Raw genomic sequence first — 26,234 nt, 5'->3', positions numbered from 1 at the left:
GCACATATTATTAGCAATAGGATGCTTGCTGCCCAAGGACCAGTTAAACCACATTCATGACCAGGAGGTTGGATAGCAGGTGATGACATTTTTGGGCAATGGTAAGTCTTCTACAACCTGTTACATCTTAAGGAGACTTGAAATCTGTATCAATAAAGGAAGTGCCCACACTAAGAAAATCACAGATCTTTTGAAGTCAGTTCAATATATTTAGTTAAGTTCTCTTCTGACTCTTAGCCAGTTTTCTCAGACTCACTAAGCAACAGAGTTCAGGACTCTGGTAGAATGTGACAAGCAGAATGAGAAGGTTCCCTAGAGGTTCATCTTTCAATAGGTACAAAAGCAAATAAGAAAACATCTGGCACCCTTGACTTAAGAAAGTTAAAAATAACCTTTGCCCCTTTAAAAATATCTGACCACTCCAGTGCCCAAGCCTTTTATGGCAAAGAAAGTTTGGCCTGGAAAAACTTATGGCCATTGGCTAACAACGCCAAAGCTGCTCAAGTATTTGTTTATACATTTTCTCTAATTCAGTAACTGAAAGGGAAAAAATCTCATGTGTCCTCCAAAGTTCTGGCCCCCCAAGAGAAGGTTAGTTTTTTTCCTTTCCCTACCAAGACACAGGACTCTATAACCGTTATAGAAAAAAAACAAAGCAAAACCAAAAACGCCTGTATTCTTCATTCTACTGGGATTCCAGACATTTTTTATATGCTCTTTTCAGAAAGGTCTAATATACTTAATATTTACATTTCATATTAAAGTCCAAATTGGACTATTAATGATCAAACTATCATTTTTAATGACATTGTATTGAGAATGTGAGGTAAAGTAAAAACCTTGGATTACTAATAAAAAGCATATAAGTTCAATTAAAATTTTAGGGCATTTTTATGTATGTAGAAGGGTTAAAGAGATCAGGAATTTATTCCTATTCTTGACTGTATAAGGTTTCTCTAATGGTAAAATTAGAATATGAGTGAATAATTCTAATACAGACTTCTGCCTGACTAACTTCATGCTGAAACTAAGTTTAAATAATTCTCAAGCCAAACTTCAAAAAGCCACAAAGATATAGTTACAAACCTTAGTAAAATCAGCTGGACACCAGCACACAGATGTGACCTCTTGAGAATGGCCCAGGAGCAAAGTAGGAGGACACCAAGGTTCAGAGATCTACTCTCACATAAAAGAAAACAAAGTTAATATGGCAATAAAGTAGCCCTATCTTTTAAAAATCTGAGACTATCAATTATACAAGTGCTTAGGACTTTGAAACCTCCCATTTACACCCTGTACAATGTTAGAAGGAAAAACACAAATCCAATAGGCAGACTGCCTAATAGCTGTGCTCCAGAAAAAGAATCCTGTTTACTATAGTGAAATTAGCGATTTCTCTTCTGAATCTTGATAAAGCAAATGAATATATTGTTTGAAGCTATAACCTAGGAGAAAAGGATTTCAGGTTAAATCAATATTCCCAGATTAGATTAACACTTTCCATATTTTCAGAAATGTTCTTATTAGCTTGCCTTATTAGCTATTCAACTTTCCAGGTTGGTTAGAGTGTAACTTTTTTAAGTGGGAAATGTTAGAGGATCAATTTAAGTCTCTATCCTACATAGCCTAGCTATTGTGTTCTCTCTCTAGGCAATTACTTTCAGGAACATAAAATTAACTTTGAATCTTTAAGATGCTTGAAATATGCTTCAGACAGTGAAAACAAAGACACTATGAGCTTATAAAGCCAATTTAATGACTTTTATTATAGCCAAAATAAACCTAATTTTTTAATCCTCTAAGGGAGAAGCTAGGATTTTATACTGTATCCTAGATTCCTTCTAGCCAAGCATAAATGTCTTCAGTAAAGCCCATTCTATCTAATTGTTTAATTCAAATTTTAATACATTCGAGGATGTGTCATCTTTGCAATTTCAGTGATTTTAAAGGGGAGGGTCATGTTGTACAGTACTATTTTTATGACTAAGAGATTCAAAATTTCTTTCATTGAATGCTACTGGTGATATGCCTTCTATAACTTCTTCCAAATGACTCATACATACAATAGCTGTCAATTGTTTATCACAGATCATGAGAATTAATTGGTAGAAAAGAGTATATACAACTTCATGTCACTACTATTAACATAAGAATTTAGAAAATGGTTAGGAGGAAGCTTGGTAAGAGATACAGGGATAGAGGCTAAGTAAGTCTCTATGTATTACAGAGGAGCCAAATCATGGTTTATTTTCATGAAGAAAAGTGTAGGTAACATTGAAAGGGAAATTTGGGCAGATGACTAAGTGATTTTAATAGATTCCCTCAACTTGTGGCAAAGAGATTTAGCACACTGATTTAAAAAGGTTATCCAACTTAACTTTTTGAAGAAGCCTGGTGAATTTTAATCAATTTACTCCTCTTCATGTGTACAACATGTACTCAATGAATCAAAAAGCAAAAGAATTAAGTCCAGGTTGTCTTAGTGGGTTACCTAATGTCTATTAGGATTAAAGTGAGCTTTTTCATCAAATGTTATCCATAAGAAACACTCTCACTCCCAAAGCCTATAAAACTATGGAAAGAAGAATACCAGTCTTCTTCAGATGGTTTGCTTTGTGTTTGAAAAGGGGAAGCATTCTGAAGCCCAAGGTATAAGTTTATTCTTATATATTCTGGGAATATGCAAGATGCTAGAAGGAAATGCAGAGGGCTTTCTCTCATCAGTTCTCATTATTATGACCATAACCTCCATATAAGGCATGAGGAATTCAAAATTTCAACCCTTGAGCTTGCTTCTCAGCTAACTCTCGAAGTATCTGACTCTGTCATCTGTAACCCTCATAAAAACGTTTTTCGCACTTGAAGATGCAATAAGATCAGCATCCTTCCCTACAGAAACTCCTAACTCTTGTCCAGTTGGAAATAAGACTAATCTTTATTCCTGCCATGAGATCATTTACATTTCCTAAAGTGTCAGGCTCAATGTTTGGCCAGTCAGTGGCAGTCAAGGATTGTGCCAAAACAGTTTATTTTTAGTCACCCCTATACTATTCAATGGCTATATCAGAAAGGAGTCAGGAGGGAAGGAGCAGAAGAAATAAGAAAAAAAACCTATCATTAAAAACTCTCAAATTAAGTCTTCTCTTTAAACACACAACAAAAACAAGCCTAGACCATTGTCTCATGGATACTTTCTTCTTCGACCATATTTTCTCTTTTAATTTTTACAAAGTTAAATCAAAATTAAAATAAAAAAGTTAAAGTTCAACTTTGTTGCTAAGATATAAAATTTCTTTTCTTTTGCCTCTTTGTGTTTTCTATTTCTAGTCTTAACAAGGACAGTGAAAGCTTATGAGAATGTTGATTTCTAGAGCATTCAAACAGGGTGACAATTTAATGCTCTGGATAGTCACTTAGACTTAAATTGGTTTTGGCTTTAAAATAGTCTCCTTTCTTTTTTCACAATGGATAAGAGAAAATGAACCACTCAAACTAGGCAGGTTCAATTTAAGGAACAGCAAACTTGCCAGAATCTCAAATATCAGAGGCTGCACACTGAATTATGTGTGGACAGGCAGGAAAAGACTATCATCTAAACCATGTCAATCAACACTGACATGAGACATAGTCATGAAAATCAGAACAGGTCACATATGTGCAATGGCCTGAAAATGAGTTTCAAGAAATCTAGTAGAATAATTTTATCCTTATTCTTGTAATGAAGGAAGATGGCCTTGAAATCCCACAGAAGGGGGTGGGGGGGAGGAGGAAGACTTCTGTGCTTTAGTATTCGTATGGTGGGGACAAGGTGGACTTTTCAAAAACTTCTAAGAAACATATGCAAAAAATTATGCTAGAAATAAATCTCTTAGAGGGTTGGGAGTCAGAATAAGGAAACTGAAGTGGGTGAAGGAATGTAGATAAGACAGTGAAAGAAAAACAGAGGAGGGAAAAACAAATGAAAGGAGAGAAAGATAAAGCCTAACCTTGAGTTAGATATACATTTTTTTAAAAAGTAGTCAGATAACTAACATTTTCCAATATAAGAAACAGTTGATATTGTCATGAACATGATGGTAAAGCTCAGGATACAAAGTCAAATAAAGTTTATAAAGTAATGATGGGGTAAAGGGAGAGTTCCAAAACATGGGCTTTTAACACAGCTCTATTAAAAAAATTTCTGGCAAAAGTATTGCACTACGGGGACAATCTGAATACAAGAATTAGAGTGGAGAATTTCCTTTTTTTAGGTGAAAGATAATTATGCAAGTAAAAAATCAATTAAGTATATCAATAAAGAAATTTAGAGATTTTACTTTTCTAGCTTTTCAATTAAAGATAACACAACTTCGTTAAATGAACACCATGGGAATGTGTGACATTCTTGCAATGAAGCATTACTATCACCTTGTGGACACATAGAATACTGCTATGGGCTTCTAAAAAGGTTGTTTTAACAACTGTAGGGACATATAAATTATGTGTCCACAAAAACTGTGACCACCCCTGTCTCTCACAAATCAGCAAATGAAATCAATCAAGAGGACCAGATTCATCAAGAGCCTCAAGTTCTCAGTTCCTATCACCTATAGGAAATTATAAGAACACTATAGCTCTGTCTTGGGAAGGATAGGAACTTGATGTGATTTGGATTTCTAAGACCCAGAAGAGACTTTAAAGATGAGATTTAGACCTGTATCTTTCATTAATTTCCCACTAATACTTGGGAATTAATGTGGAAATCTTAGAGAGCACTTAATTTTCAGATTTTGAAAAGCCTATTAGTATTTCTCCATCTCTGAGCTCCCAAAGTATTATTGTAACCAATTCCTACCTTCTATCTCCAAATTTCCTCTAATCAATCTTCCTTCAATAATTAATACATGCTTTTTGACATTTTTCTTTAGAATTTCAAATGATGGCAAGATTCCTAGCTACCAAAAAGCTATACAAATAATATACAAAAAAGAAGAGCAATAAGGCTTAAAAATTAAGCTTTGTAGGGGCGTTGAATTTTTTCAAATCAAGCAAGTCATATTTTATGATGGTAATTAAGTGTAGTGATAAATCTGAAAGATAGTTAAAGGGTCTGGGACTTTCTAATGCCTGTTGAGAAAAAAAAAGTAGTGACTAGTGAATTGGGGTAGGGAAGACTACCAGGAATCCTAGCCATGAGACAAAAATGAATAGTTCCATAATGTGTGCATGTTTTTTTGTTTTTGTTTTTTTAAAACCCTTACCCTTCCGTCTTGGAATCAGTACTGTGTATTGGCTCCAAGGCAAAAGAGTGGTAAGGGCTAGGCAATGGGGGTCAAGTGACTTGCCCAGAGTCACACAGCTGCTAAGTGTCTGAGGCCACACTTGAACCTAGGACCTCCTGTCTCTAGGACTGGCTCTCAATTCACTGAGCTACCCCCAACTGCCCCTCAGTAGCATATTTTTGTCAGAAGATGAAGAGAAAGTAATTGCACGCACCCTCCTGAAACCCTAAATTCCTAAGGAACTCGTTCATAGCAGGGAAGGACAGCTTTTGAAAAGCTTCAAATACAACAGTTGTTGGTTTTAGAATATATACTAGTTTTTAGCAGTTAAAAGAACTCAGTTACTGATTGGGACAAGAAGCAGGCTTTGCCCTAGCAGGGGAAATACTGCTAACATAATAGGCTCACTATCTAATTCACACCATCTCTAGTAAAAAAAGAAGTTGGCAACAGTATTTATGTATCATATTAAAAGGTCACTCACCTTCCAGATGTAGGCTGATTCATCACTTGAGCCACTGATCAGAAATTGATCATCTGGGCTAATGCTGGATTTGACATAAAAAGTTGAATTCTGGTGACCATTGAGGACAGCCACTGACAAAGGAAGAAGAAAACAAAGTGCCAGCTCCCATTATTCCTAGGGCTTAACTAAAGATGCACAACATTCTCTAGAGTACCCCATACCCTGACCCCTGCTCCCAGGTAGCAGTGGACAGAGTTCTAGGTGCAGAGTCTTTCTTCAGACCCTTATTTAGAACCTGACCTCCATTTGCCTTAGTCTCCTCAATTGTAAAATAGGGATGATAATAGCACCTATCTCAGAGTTGTTGTGAGGACCAAGGGAGATATATTTGTAAAAGTGTTTGGCATAGTACCTGGCACAGAAGTGTAATAAATTCACTTTACTTCCAAAAGAATACAGTACATATCAGATAGGAAAGAATGTGAATATACCAATATCACTAATAAATCATATTCAAATAATTTCAAGTTAATCTTCTTGTTTGTTGTTGTTCAGTTGTGTCATGACTTGCTCAGGGTCATAAAAGCTAATAAATTTCTGAAGTCAGATTTAAATTCAGGAAAGTAAGTCTTTTTGACTGCAGGCCTGGCACTTTAATAATGATTTTTCTTAGCAAGCCTGAGCACCTCTCAGGTTAATGGGGACTGACCCCTGGTTATCCTGCCTGTGACAAGAAATACATTTATCTTTAGTAAAGCTTTGTGTTTGTTGTTGGAATCTATAGAATTCTATGACCATCCTGCATACCATGTTGCTTTTAATCAACTTACATAATCAATCAGAATTACTTAGAAGATAACTAACAAAAACACTGCTGCTAAGTGCAGGGTCAAAGAGTAAGGTCAACACAATCTAGATTTAGGTATTTTCCAGTATCCAGCTTTCATTTTTCTAATGTTTCACTGAGGTATCTAACATATGTTGCTTGGGCTTCAGTAAGCACAACAAACCAATGAAGGGTGACGTATCAGTCCCTGCCTGAGAGGTGATTAATATGCCTGTCGTCTCTGGCTTACAGTGGGGGTGGAGAATCTGAATGTGGTTTTGCTAGAGGCTTAAACTCAGGAAAAAGGGGAGTTTTTCCACCTGAGTGGATACACAGGAATCTTTAGGTTTAATTTTGTAAGTATGAACTTTTGGTGATATTCGGGGGGATTAAAGTGGGACATATGTATTAATTCTGCAAATATTTTGCTCTCATTTTTCCTGATGCTAGGGAGAGAACAATAATCATAGCAATTCCAATAGTAAGAGATATTAGTGGGAGAAGTTACACAGAGGGGGGCTAAGTGGATATCTCCATCCTTCTAGGGGGTCATCTTGCAACCCTCAGTTTCCACGAGTGACCGTGTCAAAACATTGTGGCTTGATGGCCTCCAGCAGAAAAGGTATAAAATGATATATTCAAATCCACAACAGTAAAACAAAGTAAGTCAAGTCTAGTCTTCAAATGATGAACTTTCCAGAATCCAGGTAGGTCATATCACTCAATCTTAGTTCAATATACTTGAGAGTAGACTCTAGGGGGCTAAATGACAAGGGCTGTGACATCAAATATCTATTTTAAAAGCTCTCCCAGTTAACAGAGAATTTAACCAACTGAGTGTGCACAGTCATGCACTAATTTCTCATAGCATGGAAAATAATTGACATTACTTAAATTCAAAGCTATCCTGAAAAAACTCAGAGAGATAACCCTTTTGGAAAGAATAAAGCTTATCTTCATTTTTCTACTATGAAAGCTATCAGGATATAAATTAAATAAGCAAGATTTTACACCAACACCACTTCCAAAAGTTTTTTTGACACTAAGATTTGTTTGGGCTCAATATACTGTGCTAGGCTCAGCAAAGCTGGTTCCCATGCTCTGAATACAACCTTAAAATTGGAACTGTTACTATCTTCCTTATCTTTGATTCTAAAGCAATGAATATCAAACTAGACTGAACTTCCCAGCAAACACTTAAGTATTTACTGCCCTCTGCTGATTCATGGTAAAATTGTTGTGGTCACATCTTTAGTTTCAGTCTACATGTGGTTTCTTAGCAAGCTCATCCACTTTCATAATTTCAACTACCATCTTTTATATGTTATTCCTTTCTTTCAGATGTCACAAATTTGCATCTTCTGGATTTCTCTCTCCCAAGGTCCAGAGCTATATTTTTAACTGTTTGTTGAGTTTTGTTACCTATAAGATCTATCAGCATTTGAAACTTTGCCTATTGATATGGGAATTTCTTATTGATATTGGAATTTCTCTTTCTAAAAAACAAACACCACCCCACCCTCCAACCATTTTCTGGTTTTATGCATTTCTATTAATAGCACTCATATCCTTTTAGTTCTCAAGCTAGAATTAACTTGACTTCTTCCTTCTCTATGATATCTAATCAGATATTAAAGCACAGATTTAGAGAAGCTTAGAGGTATTCATCCTACCCTTCTGACAAGCAATTATTTAGTTCCCACTTGAAGGCCTCCAGTGATAATACAACCTCTTCAGAAAACTCAATTCATTTTTAGAAAGCTCTAACTTTGACAAACTTTTTCCTTCTATCAAATCTAAATCTGCCTCTCTAGAGCTTTCACCAATTACTTCTAATACTACTCTCTGTGAATAAGCCTAAACTCTTTCCCCCATGAGAGTTCCTTAAGTAATTGAAAACAATCATGTCCCTGCTTAATTTTCTGTTCTCAGCTAAACATCTGGAGTTCTTCCAAGGCCATCTAGGCCTTACCTCTGAAGTCTCTTTCATATCCATTTCCAGATTCTTCTCAAGTTCTCATTACTTTTGCCTCTGGGAATAGACCCATAAGGAGTCTCTCCACTTTTAGTCTCCCTCTTCAATCCATTCTGTAGCCAAAGAAACTTTCTTAAAAGTATATTTAGACTGAATAAGCTCCAAAATCCCTAGAGTCCAGCATTTGGGGTCTTCCATGACCTAAATAAACAACTCTTTTGACCTTATCCCCCCTTATTCCTTTTTCATATTAGCCAAACTAGGCTAAACTAAACATTAGCTCAACTACTGCTCATAATTATACTATTATTTCTTGCCTCCGTTTCATGTTCTCTGCCTCAACTGTTCTATATCCCTCCTCCCATCTCCTCCTATTTAAATCACATTTATCTCCTTGAAGGGGTAGCTTACATGCTACTTCCTCTTCAAAGCCCTCAAAGGGCATTCTTTGGCCCTTTCAGTTGGGATTTTGAACTTAAAACATGTGCATAAGTGACCATATAGTAACAAATGTTATCTTCCTCAGAGACTATATATAAGTAATCTAATGTTTGGGCAACACTTAGACAAATCTACTAGGTCTCTAAATAAATTAGAAGTCAGTAGGGGTTCAAGTTCTTGTTCTATTTAGGGAATAAGCAAAAAATAAAGTTAAAAAATCTCTTTCAAAATACTCCTACTTATGTTTAGACAATATCAGACCTAATCTAGGGCATCTAAAGTGCCAGTCTTGATCTGTTTCTGATAATAAGATCCTAATAACAGCCAATAGAAAATTCTGAATGTTCTTTACTATTTTAAGGTTTCTTGTTTATCACTTTATCTTATTTTATTTTTAGTGAGGACTGTATGGCTCTAGGGACTGGTAAAGGAATTCAAAGTTCTTTTCCTGTGGAGAAGTGCTCTTAGTCAGAATCACGTTAGTAGAGGTATGTCTCATTTTAAATAATGGGTGTAATCCTGGAATGGCATATAATTATTACCTCAAAAGTATATTTTGAAAACTTGCCATTTGGAAGGACACTTGTGGGAAACTTCTCATTTTGAGGGAAATATTTTGAAGCATAAATGGCCAGGCCCTAGTTAATCTGCTTTATAAATCTGAATTTTCATAGATAAAATCAAACATACATACAATAATAAAGTAGATTTATTCTGGAGCATATACATATCTATATGAGTATATCTAGATCCTTGTATGACTGCCATTTGAGGAAGAAAAATAAATAAAATTAAAACCTTTAATTTCAGCAGAGTAACCCTAAGTATATAAATGCTTTTCTAAACAGAATGGATACAGGAACAAAAAAAAATTGAGGTTGTTCCCCTGACCTAAGCCTAATGGAACTAATGTGGATATCATTTAAGGTAGTTATCAGTGCATAGAAATTAGGCTGCTTAACATAGGTAAATTAGAATCCTAAAGTATAACAATTACCTGTTCACTGCAGTCACATCTGAAATATTCTGGTCCTCCTGTTCCTAACAAGTATACTGTTAAATTACCAGGTGACTATGAGCAAAAATATCAATTGTCTTCAACTTCCTGACAGTGGTTCCTTGACACTATTGTCTTACCTGGAGAAGTCTTTAATCCTGTCATATTGAACACATAGATGTTATCATCTGTGCAGTTAGCAAATAGAGTAGAGCCAGTGGAGTCCAAAATTAAACTTGAGTACCCTGAAGAAAGAAGACTTCCATCAGCAGGCCACTAGTAAGAGTGGGCAGCAGTGACACTAGTTTAGTGATAAAAATGGATCACTGCTATGACTAGATCACACCAAAAGAATCATCAGATTTCTGCTTCTTACAGGACAGAGAATCTTTTCTCTAACAGTGAAAGATTCTCACATCTCAGAAATTCCTAGGTATTAATCTCATTAGCTCCAAAAGTCTAAACGATACCAATAGCAACAACAACCCAATAACTCCACATCGTATAAACCAAAAAATTCCCAAAGGCAACCCTTTCATTTATGCAATTATGAAAGTGGTTGGTTAATGTGATATGTTCATTTTTTATTCTTTGAAACAATCTTGACCACCCCATCACCTCCAGGTTACCCTAAAGTTACTTTTGTCCAGAGCAAAGGCTTACTTACCTAGTTTTCGTGTGCTGCTACCTGGATATGGGAAGGATTTGCAAGCTATAGGCTCCTGTCGAAATGTAGTATAATTCTTGCGCAAATCCCATACTTTGACCACTCTGAAAAGCAAGAAAGAGGTTAGGAGATTTTCAGAGTGGTGCCTTCCCCTTTCCAATTTGCTTCACACCTACTAAATTTGGGATGATTTTTCACAGAACTCCTTAGGCACCTCCACCAGGTATAATGAAGGATTCTCATTGAGAAATGTTTATATAGAAGGTTCATTGTGAAGCTTTGTTTGACAAAAGGGAAACAGATGTGATCTGGCCCAATGATAGCAGTTACTTTGCAGTTTACTCGAAGAGAACAGAAAAGGAAGAAGGTTGTTTTTAATAATATCCATCCCATTGTTTTTAGAAAGCACTTTCCAAGCCTATAATATTCAGTATGTAATCTTTAACACTAGTAAATGGAATGATAGCTAAGGCCATTTCATTGTATTTGAGATCTTAAACAATAATTTGAATAATCGAGACCATAAGCTGCCCCATGAAATGTTTAGATAACATAGGAAATAAAATAATTGTCTTAACTTCCACTTCAAATAGACAATTTGAAACTAAAATATTAGGATTTGTATATAGTATTTCTGTAAAAAAAAAAAAAGACTAAAAATAGTAGCCACCTAAACATAACTAATGAATGAAGTAAAATTCTCTACTATCTAGGATCTTAGTCTCTAGAAAGATGCCAGCTTCCAGAGGACATAAAGACAACATTTCACAGATTGAAAAAAAATTATTAATTTCTATAGCAGGCACTACAGATGATAAAGGCAACAAGAAAAAAAAATCACAGCCTATTTTAAAAAAGCTTATATAGAAATACTAAACAAATACATATCCGCGAATATAATTTTGCACTTTCCTCCTCCCAACGGAATAATATATCAATAGTTACCAACAAATCCAAACACAGATTTATCAATCCAGAAATAGACAAAAGAATTAATGTGGACCCTTCTTTACTCCTAACTTAAATGCTTCATTGTAGCATAGTAGAAACCCTTGGTTTTCTAAGGTTATACCTCCAGAGCAAAGGTCTGGAAGTTTCTAACGATATGGAAAAAGTTAAATAATAGTAATGGGTTGTAGATACTATTTATAGCTTAGTTCTATGCAAAGAGGCTCATCATCAGGCTGGCTGATGAATTCACAATAGTAGCTTACTAAGTCCTTAAAGTGATTTGGATTTATATCAGGGGATTGAGTATGTACATCAACAAAATCACAGATCCTTGAAAGATACCTAAAAGAGACTGAGACCTATTGCTAGTTTGGAAAAGCAGCCAGGTCTTGTTAGGGGGTTCCAATTGAAAAAAAAATTTTTTTAATCTCAAATAATCAGTTTTCTTCTTCCAAGTCATACAGAAGTTCCTATTCTTAAACCAGGGGAGATAGATGTCTAAAATACAAGGAATTCTCTGGCAGTTAAAAAGAGGACAGATTATTGTGGTACACAATTAAAAGTACTGGTCTTAGAATCATAAAACCTGGCTAGATGTTATTCCTGACTATAATACTTATATGAGTTATGCAACCAAGTGGAGAAAATAAGATTTCTACAAACTACCTCACTGGCTGGCATGGGGAAAGGGCTTTGTAAATTTAAAAGGATCCATAAGTATGTGAACGATTTTATCTTTCTTGTTCTTAGGGTAAAAGAGACCTAACTGGATTGATTCATAAGTATTCTGATTTCAGTTAGGTTATTCATTGTATAACAGGATATGTTAGATTATAATGTCACTAGGTTGTTGCTCTATCATACTTCATGAAAGAGGTTTATTAAAAGATAGTATAAACCATACTCTTACCCATCCACAGCTCCTGCTGACACTAGAGTATGCTCATCCTGAAACAGGACCACTGTTACACTCTGTTGGAAATCCTAACAAAACAAGGTGAAAAAAAGAAGTTTGTTCTTTCTGACTCCATTAAGTATCTTAAACTTATCTAGTTTTCTAACTCCTATCTTCTTTCCTTGATAGAATCCAGGAGAACTGGCTTCTATCTAATGTCCTATTAATTGCTATACTCTTGAACTTTACCACACTAGTACAATTAGAAAAGAAACAGATGAAAATGCCTCATATTTAATCTCGAAATGTAAGATGCTAGAAAATAGGAACCATATCCCAGACGGAACTTTAATTAGGTGCTCAGAAAACAAAATTAAACAACATACCATCAGTTTAGGGCCCTAATCCAGACCCATCTTACCTCTTATCGGGATGGTTAGTCTCCCAGTTAAGTTTCCTTGACTCCAGTCTCTCTCCTCTCCAATCCATTATCAAATTGTCAAAAAAAAAAAACCTTCCTAAATTACTAGTCCAACTATGAAACTACTCTCTTACTCAAAAAAACTCCATTAGCTCCTAAATGCCTCTGAATTTAAAACTGTGCAGTCTGGTATTTAGGGTCTACCATAAAGTACCTCATTTACCTCCCTACCCTTATTTCATATTGTTCTCTTTGATGCACTATACATTTCATTCCCCAACTCAAAAATCCATCTTGTCTCTGAGCATTTACAAATAGAGCCTCGTGTCTAAGACATACTCTTTCTTAATTCTTTCAGAATCCTTCTCTCCATTCATATCTCAGCTCTGTGCCACCTCTTCCACAAAGTCTTCTAGAATGACCATTTATTAGTTGTTTCTTCTGCCTTAAAAGTTATAGTTTTTACTTATCTGTGAATATATTACCTTTCTTGGAGGCAAAGCCTACTTTTTGCATTCACAATGCCTAGAACGGTGCCTTTCGGATAGTAGGTGCTTAATACGAGTGTACTTGAATCAGTGACACCAACAACTGAATAAAACACTCTAAGCATAGATAACAATTGCCTGAATAGGATCTAAAAATGTTTAGAAATTTTAAGAACCTACCACAGAAGGAGCAAGTCCTCTTGAAATCTGTTTCTTCTTAGACTTCAATGGGGTTTGTTTGTCCAAGGTGTTGTGAGCTCCACTGATCTGATTCACTTGTCTATAAAATCCATCTGAAAGATTTTACAGCAAGTTTCATAAAGTTTTATATCTCATATTGAGTCTTAATAATAAAAACTATGGTTTGAAGAATACTTGTGAATGTCCACATCCAGAGAAAAAAATTGATAAATAAAAATAGGCCAAGATATAAGTTATACACACACACACACACACACACACACACACACACACACACACACACACACACACACACATATTTATTTATTTATTTGTCAAATGACGTTTTCTCTAAGGCAAGGAGGGGAAGAGAAGGAAATATCTGGGAATTTTGATGCAATCAATAAACAAATTAATTATTAAAAAAAAACTATAGAATACATCACAGAGGGCTTTCCTTTGAATTCATTCATTTGTGATTAAGTGAAATTAGTGCTAGCAACAGCTATATTACATCTATTGAAGTTTTTTTAGTGTACTAAAAAGAAACAGTAAATAGAGCATGACTGACTAGGTACAAAACAAAAGAAAGATGCCATTACAGAGCATTCTAATGAATAAGACTATAAAGTAATTTGATCCGGCATTTAATTTAGTCCATACATCCAAAAGCAAGCTAAATTAAAAAAAAAAAAAGCAGTTTAAGCAAAACTAGTAGACAGTGACTATATATATATGCAACATTTTGAATCTACTCCCTTAAAATTCAACTCTAAAGGAAATCTAAAAAACACAACAAAACTGAGGTGATGAACTCAGGTATTAATAGAGATTTCTTAATTGTTCTGTGAACATACATGCCCCCTAGTGGTAATTAGAAAAGATCATTCTAAATACTGTAATAAGATTAAAAAAAGAAATCCTCATATTTGGAAATGTTAAAACACAACTGCTACCTTTCTTGCTGCATCTAGTGTCCCAGACCATAATGTTTCCATCTCTTCCACCTGTACAGAAGACAGCTGCAAAAAAAGGTATCACTATTAAAGAAATTATATAATTACCACACAACATTGTAAATATAAGCCCCTTTAATTCAGGGGCTGTATACTATACTTTTTCATCTAAATTCCCAAGAACCAGCAGTGCCTAGTATATAGTGCTTGATCAACTGATTCATATGTGTATGCACATATATATGTACATAGAGTTGATTCTTTATTACCCAAGGAAATCATAAATTTAGAACCGGAAGAGAGCTCAGAGATCACTTAATCATGGAATTTCCTTTGGAAGAGAAGTCACCAGCCATCTGGCCCAACCCTTGTATTTTATCAATGCCAAAATAGGTTGTTGGCCTGCTATGGGTACATGGCAGAGCTCAGATTTAAACCCAGGTTCTCTGACTAAATCTCAGTGTTCTATTAAGCCTGCTTAAGTTCAGGTTTGTTCCCCTCAGCTATTTCACATACATGTGAGTCAAGATTGGCAGATACTCAAAAAATGCAAGAGAAAGAATAATCCTAAAATGTCAACCTGAAAGTGTTGACCCATTAGTTCATTCCACCCTGCAAACAAAAATTACCAACAAAAACCCTTAAAGGAAACAAGGCTTTAAGTATGCATTTTCTTTTTCACCAATTTCTTCCCTAGAGATTAAATAATCTGATTTTTCTTTTAATAAAAGAACTCAGAATCAACCTGGCTGGAGGTGTATCTATTGGAGTATAAGTACACCTTATTTAATATCTATGCTTCTGAAAAGCTGTGGGAAAATAAAAACTTTATGTGCCCCTTGATAGGCTGTCACTGTTAACATTAATAGCAGGCAAACAAATAGAAGTGATTTCTCTATGAACAAACTAGTACAGTAGCTCAGTTATATGTTCCTTTGTACCTAAAAGTAATTGCCATTTCCATAGACGAAACTTTCAAAATTGCTATGTGTAGAGGGTGTATCCAGGAAAATGTGATCTCTATACAGCTCTCCAAGCTAATCTGAACAAAGTTAACTCATTGATAACACCAGGCCTAGCTCTTGGTACTTGCCCTACCCCTACCCTTTTACTACTACATCAAGGAAAATTGATTGACAGATATCTACAACCTAGGATTTGGTTATTTAAAAGGAGAAACAATTAGAGAAGAGTTGGTGAAAAGGATTAAGCCTAAAGAATAGGCTCAGTTGTTCAGAGAGAAGTTGATGTATGACTCAGCTCAAGAAATGAAAGCAGGGTGAAAAATTGCAGAGCCAAGCTAGGAGGGGCAGGAATTTGAGCAGGTAGCAATAGAGTTTGGTTCATTCTTGGACCAAGTAATAAAAAGAATTAAGGAAACACAAGTAGAAAAATAAATCCAGATCTTGTTCTTTACTATAGATGTAGACTGTTGGTCTATATTAAGGAATTAATGCTTTATTATTGGTCATAGGCACTTTTTTTCTAGTGGCGAATAGTCCAGAGGACTAGTTAAGGTCCCAAGATGTAAAGTTTACTAGAAGGAAAAGGAGAGTGGATTTGTTTATAGGTTTATGTGCAGATCTTTTGCATTTGTCTGCTTAAATATTTGCTTGTTGTTCATTATACTAGTGAAGGAGCAAAATGCCAGCACTGTGTTGCAGTCAAGGTGCAATGCGATCAATTGTGGTTGTTCAGATGAGCTCAAAAACCTCTATCACGGGTAGTGCACAAATAGCCTGTATCAACATTTGGAATGGAGATGTCTAAATTTGTGGACCTCACATTTATTTTGACTTACTGCAATCTTCCATGTTCATAGAGGGCAGTCCTAAGCCAGTTCTCTCATGTCTCACAATTAATACTGAAGTTCTTCAGAGAAACTTTGAAAGTGTTCTTGTATTGTTTTTTCTGACCTCTGTGTGAACACTTGCTGTATGAGAATTTTCTATAAAAGCCTTTTAGGAAAACATGCATGCTATATTTGAACAACATAGCCAGTGAATCAGAGCCATGCTCTCTGCAGTAGTCTGAAAGCTTGGCAATTCAACTCAAGAAAGAACCTCAGTATCTAGTACCTTATCTTGCTAGATGATCTTCAGAATCTTCCTAAGACAATTCAAATTGAAGGAAGTAATTTGGCTTCCTACAATGGTGCTGGTATACTGTCCTGCTTAACAGACATAGAATGATATCAGCACAAAGGCTTCAGTTTTGTAGGCAATCTGATACCACTCCCTTTGCATGCTACAAACCTCATTATCTATGTGGATATATGTGGACATCTCTGGAAAGTATACTGCCAAAGTAAGTGAATTTATCTGTAGTATTGATAATTTCTTCACTTGCTGTAACTAATAGTCCCACATATGGATGGTACAGTGCTGCCTAGAAGAGAACCTATTTTGTGTTAAAATTAAATTTAAAAATCCTGGTTCTTAGTTTCCATAGGATTTATTAATATATACTTGAAATAGAGAAAGATACATAGATTAAAGCCTATTCTAATCTTGACACATGGCGCTATGCTCCCAGCCTGTCCTGAAATGCCACCATCCAAGGAAATAGAGAAATTGCAATCCTTCACACCCTCTTTTTTATCCTTTCTTTTGGCCTGGACGCATCACCTATGACTTATGTTTGGAGCGTTCACGTGACTAGTCTAGTAACGTAGTGCAGGGATGCAGGTTGGATGACCCTGGGGGAGGGGGTTCCCTTTACACACTTGTTAATTGTCAGGCCAAAATTAGCACAAGCAGCAGAGAATTAATCCATCTGAGACTCAGAGGCTGCATTGAGTATATTATCATCTGTGAACAAAAATCCGTGCATCAACTTTCCCTCCACTTTAGTCTCGGCTTGTGGTCTTGAGTGAAATAATTTATCATTAGTGCAGTGCAGTAGCTTACCTTGATGCTGTTTTTGTCTTCAATGAAGGTGCTCAACAACATCACTGAAAACATTATGATAAAAAGCATGCAAGTAAGCACCCAAACCTGCCTCACTCCACTAGTGACTGAGAAAGTACAAGAACACTGTCCATTATCCAGAACCTGTACAAGAATACTATTGTGGAACTGGTTTAACAATACTAATGAACTTCCCCAGGCAACAAAATTTTGCCATCATCTTCCACAATCCTTCATAACAAACAGCATCAAAGACCTTCATTGGATAAATGAATGTTGTATATAGACTTCTGTTCTGTTCCTGGCATTTCTCATGGGGTTATGAGGCGGCAAAGACCAATACTGACCATTCTTCAGACTTTTCTGAAGTTACACTGGCTCTTGGGTAGATGGGAATCTTCTAAGTGAAGGATCAGCCTACTAAAAGAGGACACCAGCAAGAATCTTGCCAGACGGACCCTCTGAATGATTTTCAAAGGACAACTTATTTCCTCTTCCTTTATAGAGATGAACAATGGAGGTATCCTTAGTCTCCTGGGGATAACCTTCTCTTGCCATATAACCCATAAGATTTCAGTCAACTTTTATATGAGTGGTAGACCATTTCCCTTATAAATCTCTGCAGAAATAGAATCAGTACCAGGAACTTTGGCACAGAAGAGAAGTCTAATGGCATTCAAAACCTCTATTTCAGTTGGAAATTCAACTAGAGAGGGACAGTCTTCAACATAAGGTATAGTCAATAGTTTAATCACTGATTGATAACAGTCTGTCGAGACCACTGTGGAAGTGCAATCCATCTCTCTAGGATCATATTCTTATTACTGATAAGTGTGGTTCTATTAGTGCCAAGACATTGATATGTACCACAGGCCAATGGCCCATAAATAGCCCCCAGAGCATCAGGCAGGCTCTCAGTTATTATTATCAACATGAAATTGAATTGTATCTGCCTTCTTCCTAAACTAAGAAACCTGCATCTCTCTAAACTTTGTTTGTACATTACTTTTGAAGGTGTTAGACACTGCCTTCTTAAATATGGATGAACTATCCTGTTGATAAACTTTGTGGAGTTATCTTTATTTTTCAAATTTGGAAAATATTATTTAATTATTTTAGATTATTTTTCCAGGGTTACAATAATCATTTTTTCTCCCTTCTCCACACACCCCCCTCCTGCAGCTAACATGCAATTCCATTGGGTTTTACATGTGTCACTGCACTGATCAAGACCTATTTCCATATTATTGATATTTGCACTAGGGTGATCATTTAGAGTCTATATCCCCAGTCATATCCCCATCAACCCATGTGATCAAATAATTGTTTTTCCTCTGTGTTTCTATTCCCACAGTTCTTCCTCTGAATGTGGATAGTGTTCTTTCTTGTAGATCCCTCAGAATTGTCCTGGATCATTGCATTGCTGCAAGTAGAGAAGTCCATTACATTCGACTGTAGCACAGTGTAATTCCTAGAGGTCATTCCAGCTTGCATGGAATACTTCCAGTTTGTTATTCCTTTGAGTACAATAGTATTCCATCACCAACAGATACCATAATTTGTTCAGTTATTCCCCAATAAGGACATCCCCTCATTTTCCAATTTTTTGCCACCACAAAGAACGCAGCTATGAATATTCTTGTAAAAATCTTCATCTGTTTTATCTCTTTGGGGTACAAACCCAACAATGCTATTGCTGGATCAAAGGGCAGGCAAGTCTTTTAAAGCCCTTTGGGCACAGTTCCAAATTGCCCTCCAGAATGGTTGGATCAACTCACAATTTTATCAGCATTGTATTAAGGTCCCAATTTTGCCACATCCCCTCCAACATTTATTACTTTCCTTTGCTGTCAAGTTAGCCAATCTACTAGGTGTGAGGTGATATCGAGTTGTTTTGATTTGCATTTCTGATTATAAGAGATTTAAAACACTTTTTGATGTGATTGATAGTTTTGATTTCTTTATCTGAAAATTGCCTATTCATATCCCTTGCCCATTTATTAATTGGGGAATGGCTTGATTTTTTTGTACATTTGATTTAGCTCTTTATAAATTTGAGTAGCCTGTTGTCAGAGAGTTTTGTTATATTTTCCCCCCAATTTATTGCTTCCCTTCTAATTTTGCTTACATTGGCGTCTTTTGTACAAAACCTTTTTAATTTTATGTAATCAAAGTTATTTATTTTACATTTTTTAATTTTTTTCCAACTCTTGGTCTTAACTCTTTCCTTTCCAAAAGATCTGACAAGCATACTATTCTGTGTTCACCTAATTTACTTAGTTTCCTTCTTTAAATTCAAGTCATTCAACCCTTCCAAGTTTATCTCAGTGTAGGGTGTTTGATCTAAACCTAATCTCTCCCATACTGTTTTCCAATTTTCTCAGCAGTTTTTGACAAATACTGGATTTTTGTCCCCAAAGCTGGGATCTTTGGGTTTATCATAGACTGTCTTGCTGAGGTCACTTACCACAAAAGTCTATTCCACTCATCCTCCCTTCTGTCTCTTATCCAGTAACATTGTTTTGATGATCGCAGGCTTTATAGTACAGTTTGAGATCTGGTACAGCTAGGCAGGCCACCTTCCTTCACTTTTTTTCATCATTTCCCTTGATATTCTTGATTTTTTGTTCTTCCAAATGAACTCTGTTATAGTTTTTTTTTTTTCCCTAATTCAGTAAAAGTTTCTTGGTAATTTGATGGGTATGGCATTAAATAAGTAAATTAGTTTGGGTAAGATTATCATTTTTATTATGTTAGCTCATCCTACCCATGAGCAATTACTGTTTCTCCAATTATTTAGACCTAGTTTTAATTGTGTGGAGAGTGTTTTGTAGTTGTGTTCTTATAGTTCCTGTGTTTATCTTGGCAGATAGATTCCTAAGTATTTTATATTGTTTAGGGTGATTTTAAATAGAATTTCTCTAACTCCTGCTGCTGAGATGTGTTGGAAATATATAGAAATGCTGATGATTTATGTGGGTTTATTTTGTGTCCTGCAACTTTGCTAAAGTTATTGGATTATTTCACTAGTTTTTTAGTTGATTCTCTAGGATTCTTGCATACCATCTGCAAAGAATGATAGCTTGGTTTTCTCATTGCCTATTGTTAATTACCTCAATTTCTTTTTCCTCTCTAATTGCTACTGTTAGTGTTTCTAGGACAATGTTAAATTAAAATAATAGAGGGGATAAGTTTCACTCCTGATCTTACTGGGAAGGCTTCTAGTTTGTCCCCATTGCAGAAGATATTTGCTGATGGTTTTAGATATATACTGTTTATTATTTTTAGGAAAGGCCCTTCTATTCCTATACTTTCTAGTGTTTTCAATAGGAATCAGTGTTGTATTTTGTCAAAGGATTTTTCTGCATCTATTGAGATAATCATGTAATTTTTGTTGGTTTGTTTATTAATATGGCCAATTATGTGAATAGTTTTTCTAACATTGAACCATGCTTGCATTCCTGGTATAAATCCCACCTGACCATAATGAATAACCCTTGTGATCTGGAGTCTTTTTGCTCATGTTCTATTTAAGATTTTTGCATCTATGTTCATTAAGGAGATTGGTCTGTAGTTTTCTTTCTCTGTTTTGATCTACCTGGCTTTGGAATCAGTACCATATTTGTGTCATAAAAGGAATTTGAATTTGGTAGAACTCCTTTGCTTATGTCAAATAGTTTGTATAGTATTGTAATTAGTTGTTCTTTGAATTTCTTTTTCTAATATGGGATTATTTAAGTATTCTCTTTCTTCTTTTAATCTAGGCAATTTATGTTTTTGTAAATATTCATCCATATCACCTAGATTGCCATATAATTGGGCAAAATAGTTTTCCTATTCATTAGAGGTGAGGTCTCCCTTTTCATCTTTGATACTGTTAATTTGGTTTTCTTCTTTCCACCAGTACTCTATTTTATTTGTGTATATTATATATATGTATTATATATGTCTAATATATTATTATATATCTAATATATTATATATATTATCTATTTTATTTGTCTAATATATTTTTAAGTACCAGCTTCTAGTCTTATTTATTAATTCAATAGTTCTTTTTCTTTTGATTTCATTAATTTCTCCTTTAATTTTTAGGATCTCTAATTCAGTTTACATCTGGGGATTTTTAATTTGTGCACTTTCTAGTTTTTTAATTTGCATGCCCAATTCATTGACCTCTGACCTCCCTAATTTGTTAATATATGCATGTAAGGATATAAATTTCCCCTTGAGTATTGCTTTGGCTGCATCCCATAGATTTTGATAGGATATCTCATTTATTGTCATTTTCTTCGATAAAATTATTTTTCCTATGATTTGTTCTTTAACCAATTTTGGAGAATATTATTTAATTTCCAATTAATTTTTGATTTGCCTCTCCATGTAGCCTTACTAATTATTATTTTTATTGCATTATAATCTGAAACAGTTGCATTTAATATTTCTGCTCTTTTGTACTTGTTTGCCATGTGAATGTACCATGTGCTACTGAAATTTTCCTCCACACATCTATTAACTCTAATTTTTCTAAGGTTTCATTCACATCTGTGAAGATTAAATTAACTCCCCCCTGCCCATTTTTAGATTTAATGACCAAAAGTGTATACACCCCACTCACCCTTGAGTAGGGGGAGGTCTGTTTGTGATAGTGGGTGACAAATCAGAATCGATTGACTGCCCCCTGGGTAGTCCTAAGCAAAGCTTTAGCTGCAATTGGAATATGTCAAATGGAATAAAGTCACAGGAAGTAACGAAAAGGAATGATCTTTAAAAATGCCAAGAACTTCCTGTGAGGGCTCTCTTCGGACTTTCATCTTTGATTTGACGGATTTAGCATTGGAGGAGCTCAGGCTTGAGGTTTCAGACTGCTTCCCTTTGGACTGGCACATGGTGAGTGAAAGACTGACTCCCTTTCCTTGGATTTTCTGAAGGGACTAGCCTCAGGAGAGACCTACCCTCTTGAGAGAGGCTTCCTGCATCTTCAAGGTTGAGGCTCCAGGGCCAGAGCAAAATACTTAATGTGTAGCCTAGATATCTTACCTTATCCTCTCTCTAATTTCTTACTTTCACTCTTTCTATATTTATAAATAAATTGTTAAAATAAATCTCTTTGGAATTAATTAAATTCCTGGTGACCATATTCTTTTTTATTTATTTATTTTTTTAACCCTTACCATCTGTCTTGGAGTCAATACTGTGTACTGGCTCCAAGGCAGAAGAGTGGTAAGGGCTAGGCAATGGGGGTCAAGTGACTTGCCCAGGGTCACACAGTTGGGAAGTGTCTGAGGCCAGATTTGAACCGAGGACCTCCGGTCTCTAGGCCTGACCCTCAATCCACTGAGCCACCCAGCTTCCCCATGGGGACGTTATATCAAATAATCCAGTCCAACCTTTCATGAAAACCAAACACATTTTCTATCCCTTACATATCTCTTACCTCTTTCTTATTTACTTTTGGGTTTGATTTATAGATCCAATAGAGGAAGTTCAGGTCTCCCACTAATATAGTTTTATTATATATTTCGTCCTTGAGCTCCACCAGTTTCTCCTTTAGAAATTTGGATGCTATACCATTTGGTGCATACAGGTTGAGTACTGATACTTCCTCATTGTCTATACTGCCTTTTATCAGGATGTAATTACCTTCCCTATCTCTTTTGGTAGAATTTTGGTTTCTAATCCACTCTATTTGCTTCTGTTTTATGAGTGAGTACATCCCATTCACATTCAGAGTTATGATTACCACCTGTGTATTATCCAACATTTTGATTTCCTCTCCTAGTCCTGCCCTTTCTTCTTTCATTATTTCCTTCTACACCTGAGTTTTGTTTTTAATCAGTCCCCCTAATTCCCACCCTTATTTTACTTCCCTTTCTCCCCCCTTCCTTTCTTAATTACCTTTTGGTGATTTTCTTGAGTTCTGTGTTTGGGCAGGAGCAAAGTTTAAGCCCAGATTCTTTTTGACTACAAATCAAACTCTGGTACAGTAGAAAGATTAGATACACTCACCTTTCTCAAATTTAGAGAAGGAAACTGACTTGAGGCTACACTGATGACCTTTGCAAACTCCAATCAGCTCACCATCTTTCACATCCCAAATCTTGGCTGTCTGATCTCCTGATGCTGTAACCTTCCAGAAACAAGGTACTACAGTTTAGCCAGCAGCTTACCAGTGTTTATTTAGTACCAATAAGAAAGTCACTTACAAGTCTGTGTTCTCCAGGGACCCAGGCCAAGTCAAAGATGGCATTCCAGTGGGCCATCCATTCTATGCAAAGAAAAGACAGGAAAGAATAATTAGAATGGCACCTTTGGGAAGCACACTGAGAATATCCTAAATATTCTGGCAGTCCTAGAGTAAGATTGAGGATGTATTGTGAAGTCTGTCACTGCCTACTTCATCGTCACTTCTATACCAATTTAGTGTCTTATTCCCATTGTTCCCACTATCTTGATTCTGACCCTTACCCTAGACAATTTTATTCTCTTTGAGAATTTATCAAGTATCTCTTCTAAGTCTTTAAAATCTATTTCTTCTACCCAATTCCTAATCATCATATCAGGTTACATTGTCATTAGCTTCACCCCCTTCTTCCCCACCTCCAATCCTTACCTTCTGTCTTGGAATTGATACTAAGTAAGCAGTAAGAATTAGACAATTAGGGTTAAGTGATTTGCCCAACATTGCAAAGCTAGCAGGTATCCAAGGCCAGCTTTGAATCCAGGAACTCCTGTCTTCAGGACTGGCTCTCTATCCCCTGAGTCACCTAACTACACTTATCTAACCTGAACTATTAAAATAGTATTTTAACTGATCTCCCTATTTCTAGTTACTCCCCCTTTCTTCAATTTATCCTATATTTTTTCTAAAAATTTGATCTGCTTTAAAACTCTCAATGAGAAAGGCAACAGGGAACTATTATAGCTTAACTTGTTGCCTTAGCAGACAAGGCCTTCCATCTGCCCTATTCCCACTCCTTTATTACTGGGGTTATTTTTCACTGAACCTTTATTCCTATCATCTCTTCTCCATGCAGTGTTCCAGCCCCCAACAATCTCCACCCATATTTTGACTCCAATTCAAATGTCTTAGTTTTTTTTAGCAAGTCTTTCCTTTTACTACTTAATAACAAACACACACACACACACACACACACACAAAACTTTACCTCCTTGTCTTAGAATCAATACTGTGTACTGATTCCTAGGCAGAAGAGCACTAAGTGCTAGGTAATTGGGGTTAAATGACTTGTCTAGGATCACACAGCTAGGAAAGGGCTGAGGTTAGATTTGAACTCAGGACCTCCCATCTCTATTCCTGGCTCTATTCACTGAGCTACCTACCTGCCCCCTTCCTTACTGGAGAAATGTCCCTACTCTGAATACCTTTAATATTTTTTCTTATCATTTATAGCAATTATCATTTTGTACTTTGTAAGACTAATTTCTATGCTTGCCTTATTCCTCTACTCCACTTCCCCAATTAGATTGTGAGCTCCTTGAGGACAGGTATCCATATCCTTATGTGCTTTCTAATCCCCATAGTACTTAGTACAAAGATCATAAATTTTTGAAGTTGTGAATTGATGTTTCTCAAACATGCTTAAATCTATTGTTTAAGAAGATTTACCTTGAAAGAACTTCTTTCTGCAAGTTCTAGATTCTGTGTTATATAGTCGCACAAAGCCTTCTTCATTGGCCACTGCAAGGATGTGTTCGAAATTGGGAGCTAAAGAAGAAAAAAATGAAGACCACATATGAACTCTACTCCCAAAACTACAGGTTGAAGATGTTCTAATAAAACAGATCCTTCAGGAAAAATGAAAAGTTACAAAGGAAATCTACTTGAGACTGAGATGATACATGATACAAGTCAAAAGTTAGGAGTTAAGTTAGAGATTCAGACAGTTTCCTTAGATTTCCATAAGGTCTTTTTATGTTTAATCAAATTTCTAAAAGAAGCCTGAATTCATACTTGGCAATGAACTTATAGCAATTTATAAATAACAGTAAAACCTCTTCCAATCCAGATATTTTTAACATAATTGTATAATTCTCTTAGTTATATATTATTTTGTAGACTTTCCCTGTACTTCGTTACAGCATATGTTTTTGTCCTTCTTTGGGACAAGTCAGTTTTTCATTGCATGATGCTCCTGTGAGATTAAACATTCCACAACGAGATGAAGCTATAAATATCTTAGTAAGAATAGGTCTTTTTCTTTCCCTTTTATACTCCCCATAGTGGGATTATTAGGTCAGAGTATAACCAGTTTTCTTGGCTTTTGTTATATATCACCAAATGATTGCATCAGTTTATACTATTCATAGCTTAATGTTAAAATAGCTAAATTCAGACAGAGGCCAATAATCAAGAGTAACACTTTTAAAAAGCTCTAATTTGACCACTAGTGACCCAGCTCATGGGAAGGGAGAATTACAATTTCAGGTTTTTCTTCTATAAGCTTCTCCATTTTCCTCCATTCATTAACTGTTTGTTCTTGCCTTTACATGAACACCACATGTCCTTTAGAATGATTTAGGGAAATACATATATAGAACTGATCAAAAGTAAGTGTATTCATTGGAAAATATGCAACAGTAAAAAAGAAAACCAAACCAAAAAACGCAGTGGATAACTCCATCATCTACCTAACAAATGAAACACTGATAATTTTTGGGGGGGTCTGTACCTGTTATTTTATCTGTGTGGAGAATTCCTTTATGGATGGAAATTGGCAACTGGCCTACAGGGTTGCTTACAGCACTACATGCAAGAACTGACCCCATGTTTTTCTGAC

The 26,234-nt window shown here is 35.6% G+C and overlaps 1 protein-coding gene across 3 annotated transcripts in view; it reads right to left on the bottom strand.

Annotated features, from left to right (window-relative positions):
- The window catches only part of DTL (denticleless E3 ubiquitin protein ligase homolog), a 55,349-nt gene that overhangs the window by 18,146 nt on the left and 10,969 nt on the right, over positions 1 to 26,234 (bottom strand). For all 3 annotated transcript variants that reach the window (XM_001366650.4, XM_007481356.3, XM_056815896.1), the window contains exons 3-12: positions 25,064 to 25,162; positions 23,640 to 23,701; positions 23,443 to 23,563; positions 14,525 to 14,590; positions 13,569 to 13,681; positions 12,495 to 12,568; positions 10,634 to 10,737; positions 10,107 to 10,211; positions 5,746 to 5,858; positions 1,087 to 1,176 (exon numbers count right to left, since the gene is read on the bottom strand). In XM_001366650.4, the coding sequence (XP_001366687.2) occupies positions 1,087 to 1,176; positions 5,746 to 5,858; positions 10,107 to 10,211; positions 10,634 to 10,737; positions 12,495 to 12,568; positions 13,569 to 13,681; positions 14,525 to 14,590; positions 23,443 to 23,563; positions 23,640 to 23,701; positions 25,064 to 25,162 (947 nt within the window). The remainder of the gene's footprint in view (positions 1 to 1,086; positions 1,177 to 5,745; positions 5,859 to 10,106; positions 10,212 to 10,633; positions 10,738 to 12,494; positions 12,569 to 13,568; positions 13,682 to 14,524; positions 14,591 to 23,442; positions 23,564 to 23,639; positions 23,702 to 25,063; positions 25,163 to 26,234) is intronic.

This window comes from Monodelphis domestica, chromosome 2 (genome assembly GCF_027887165.1).
Source record: "Monodelphis domestica isolate mMonDom1 chromosome 2, mMonDom1.pri, whole genome shotgun sequence".
Classification (NCBI taxonomy): domain Eukaryota; kingdom Metazoa; phylum Chordata; class Mammalia; order Didelphimorphia; family Didelphidae; genus Monodelphis; species Monodelphis domestica.
Note: the sequence above shows the minus strand (reverse complement) of the source record. Positions and strands in the feature narration are given on the sequence as shown.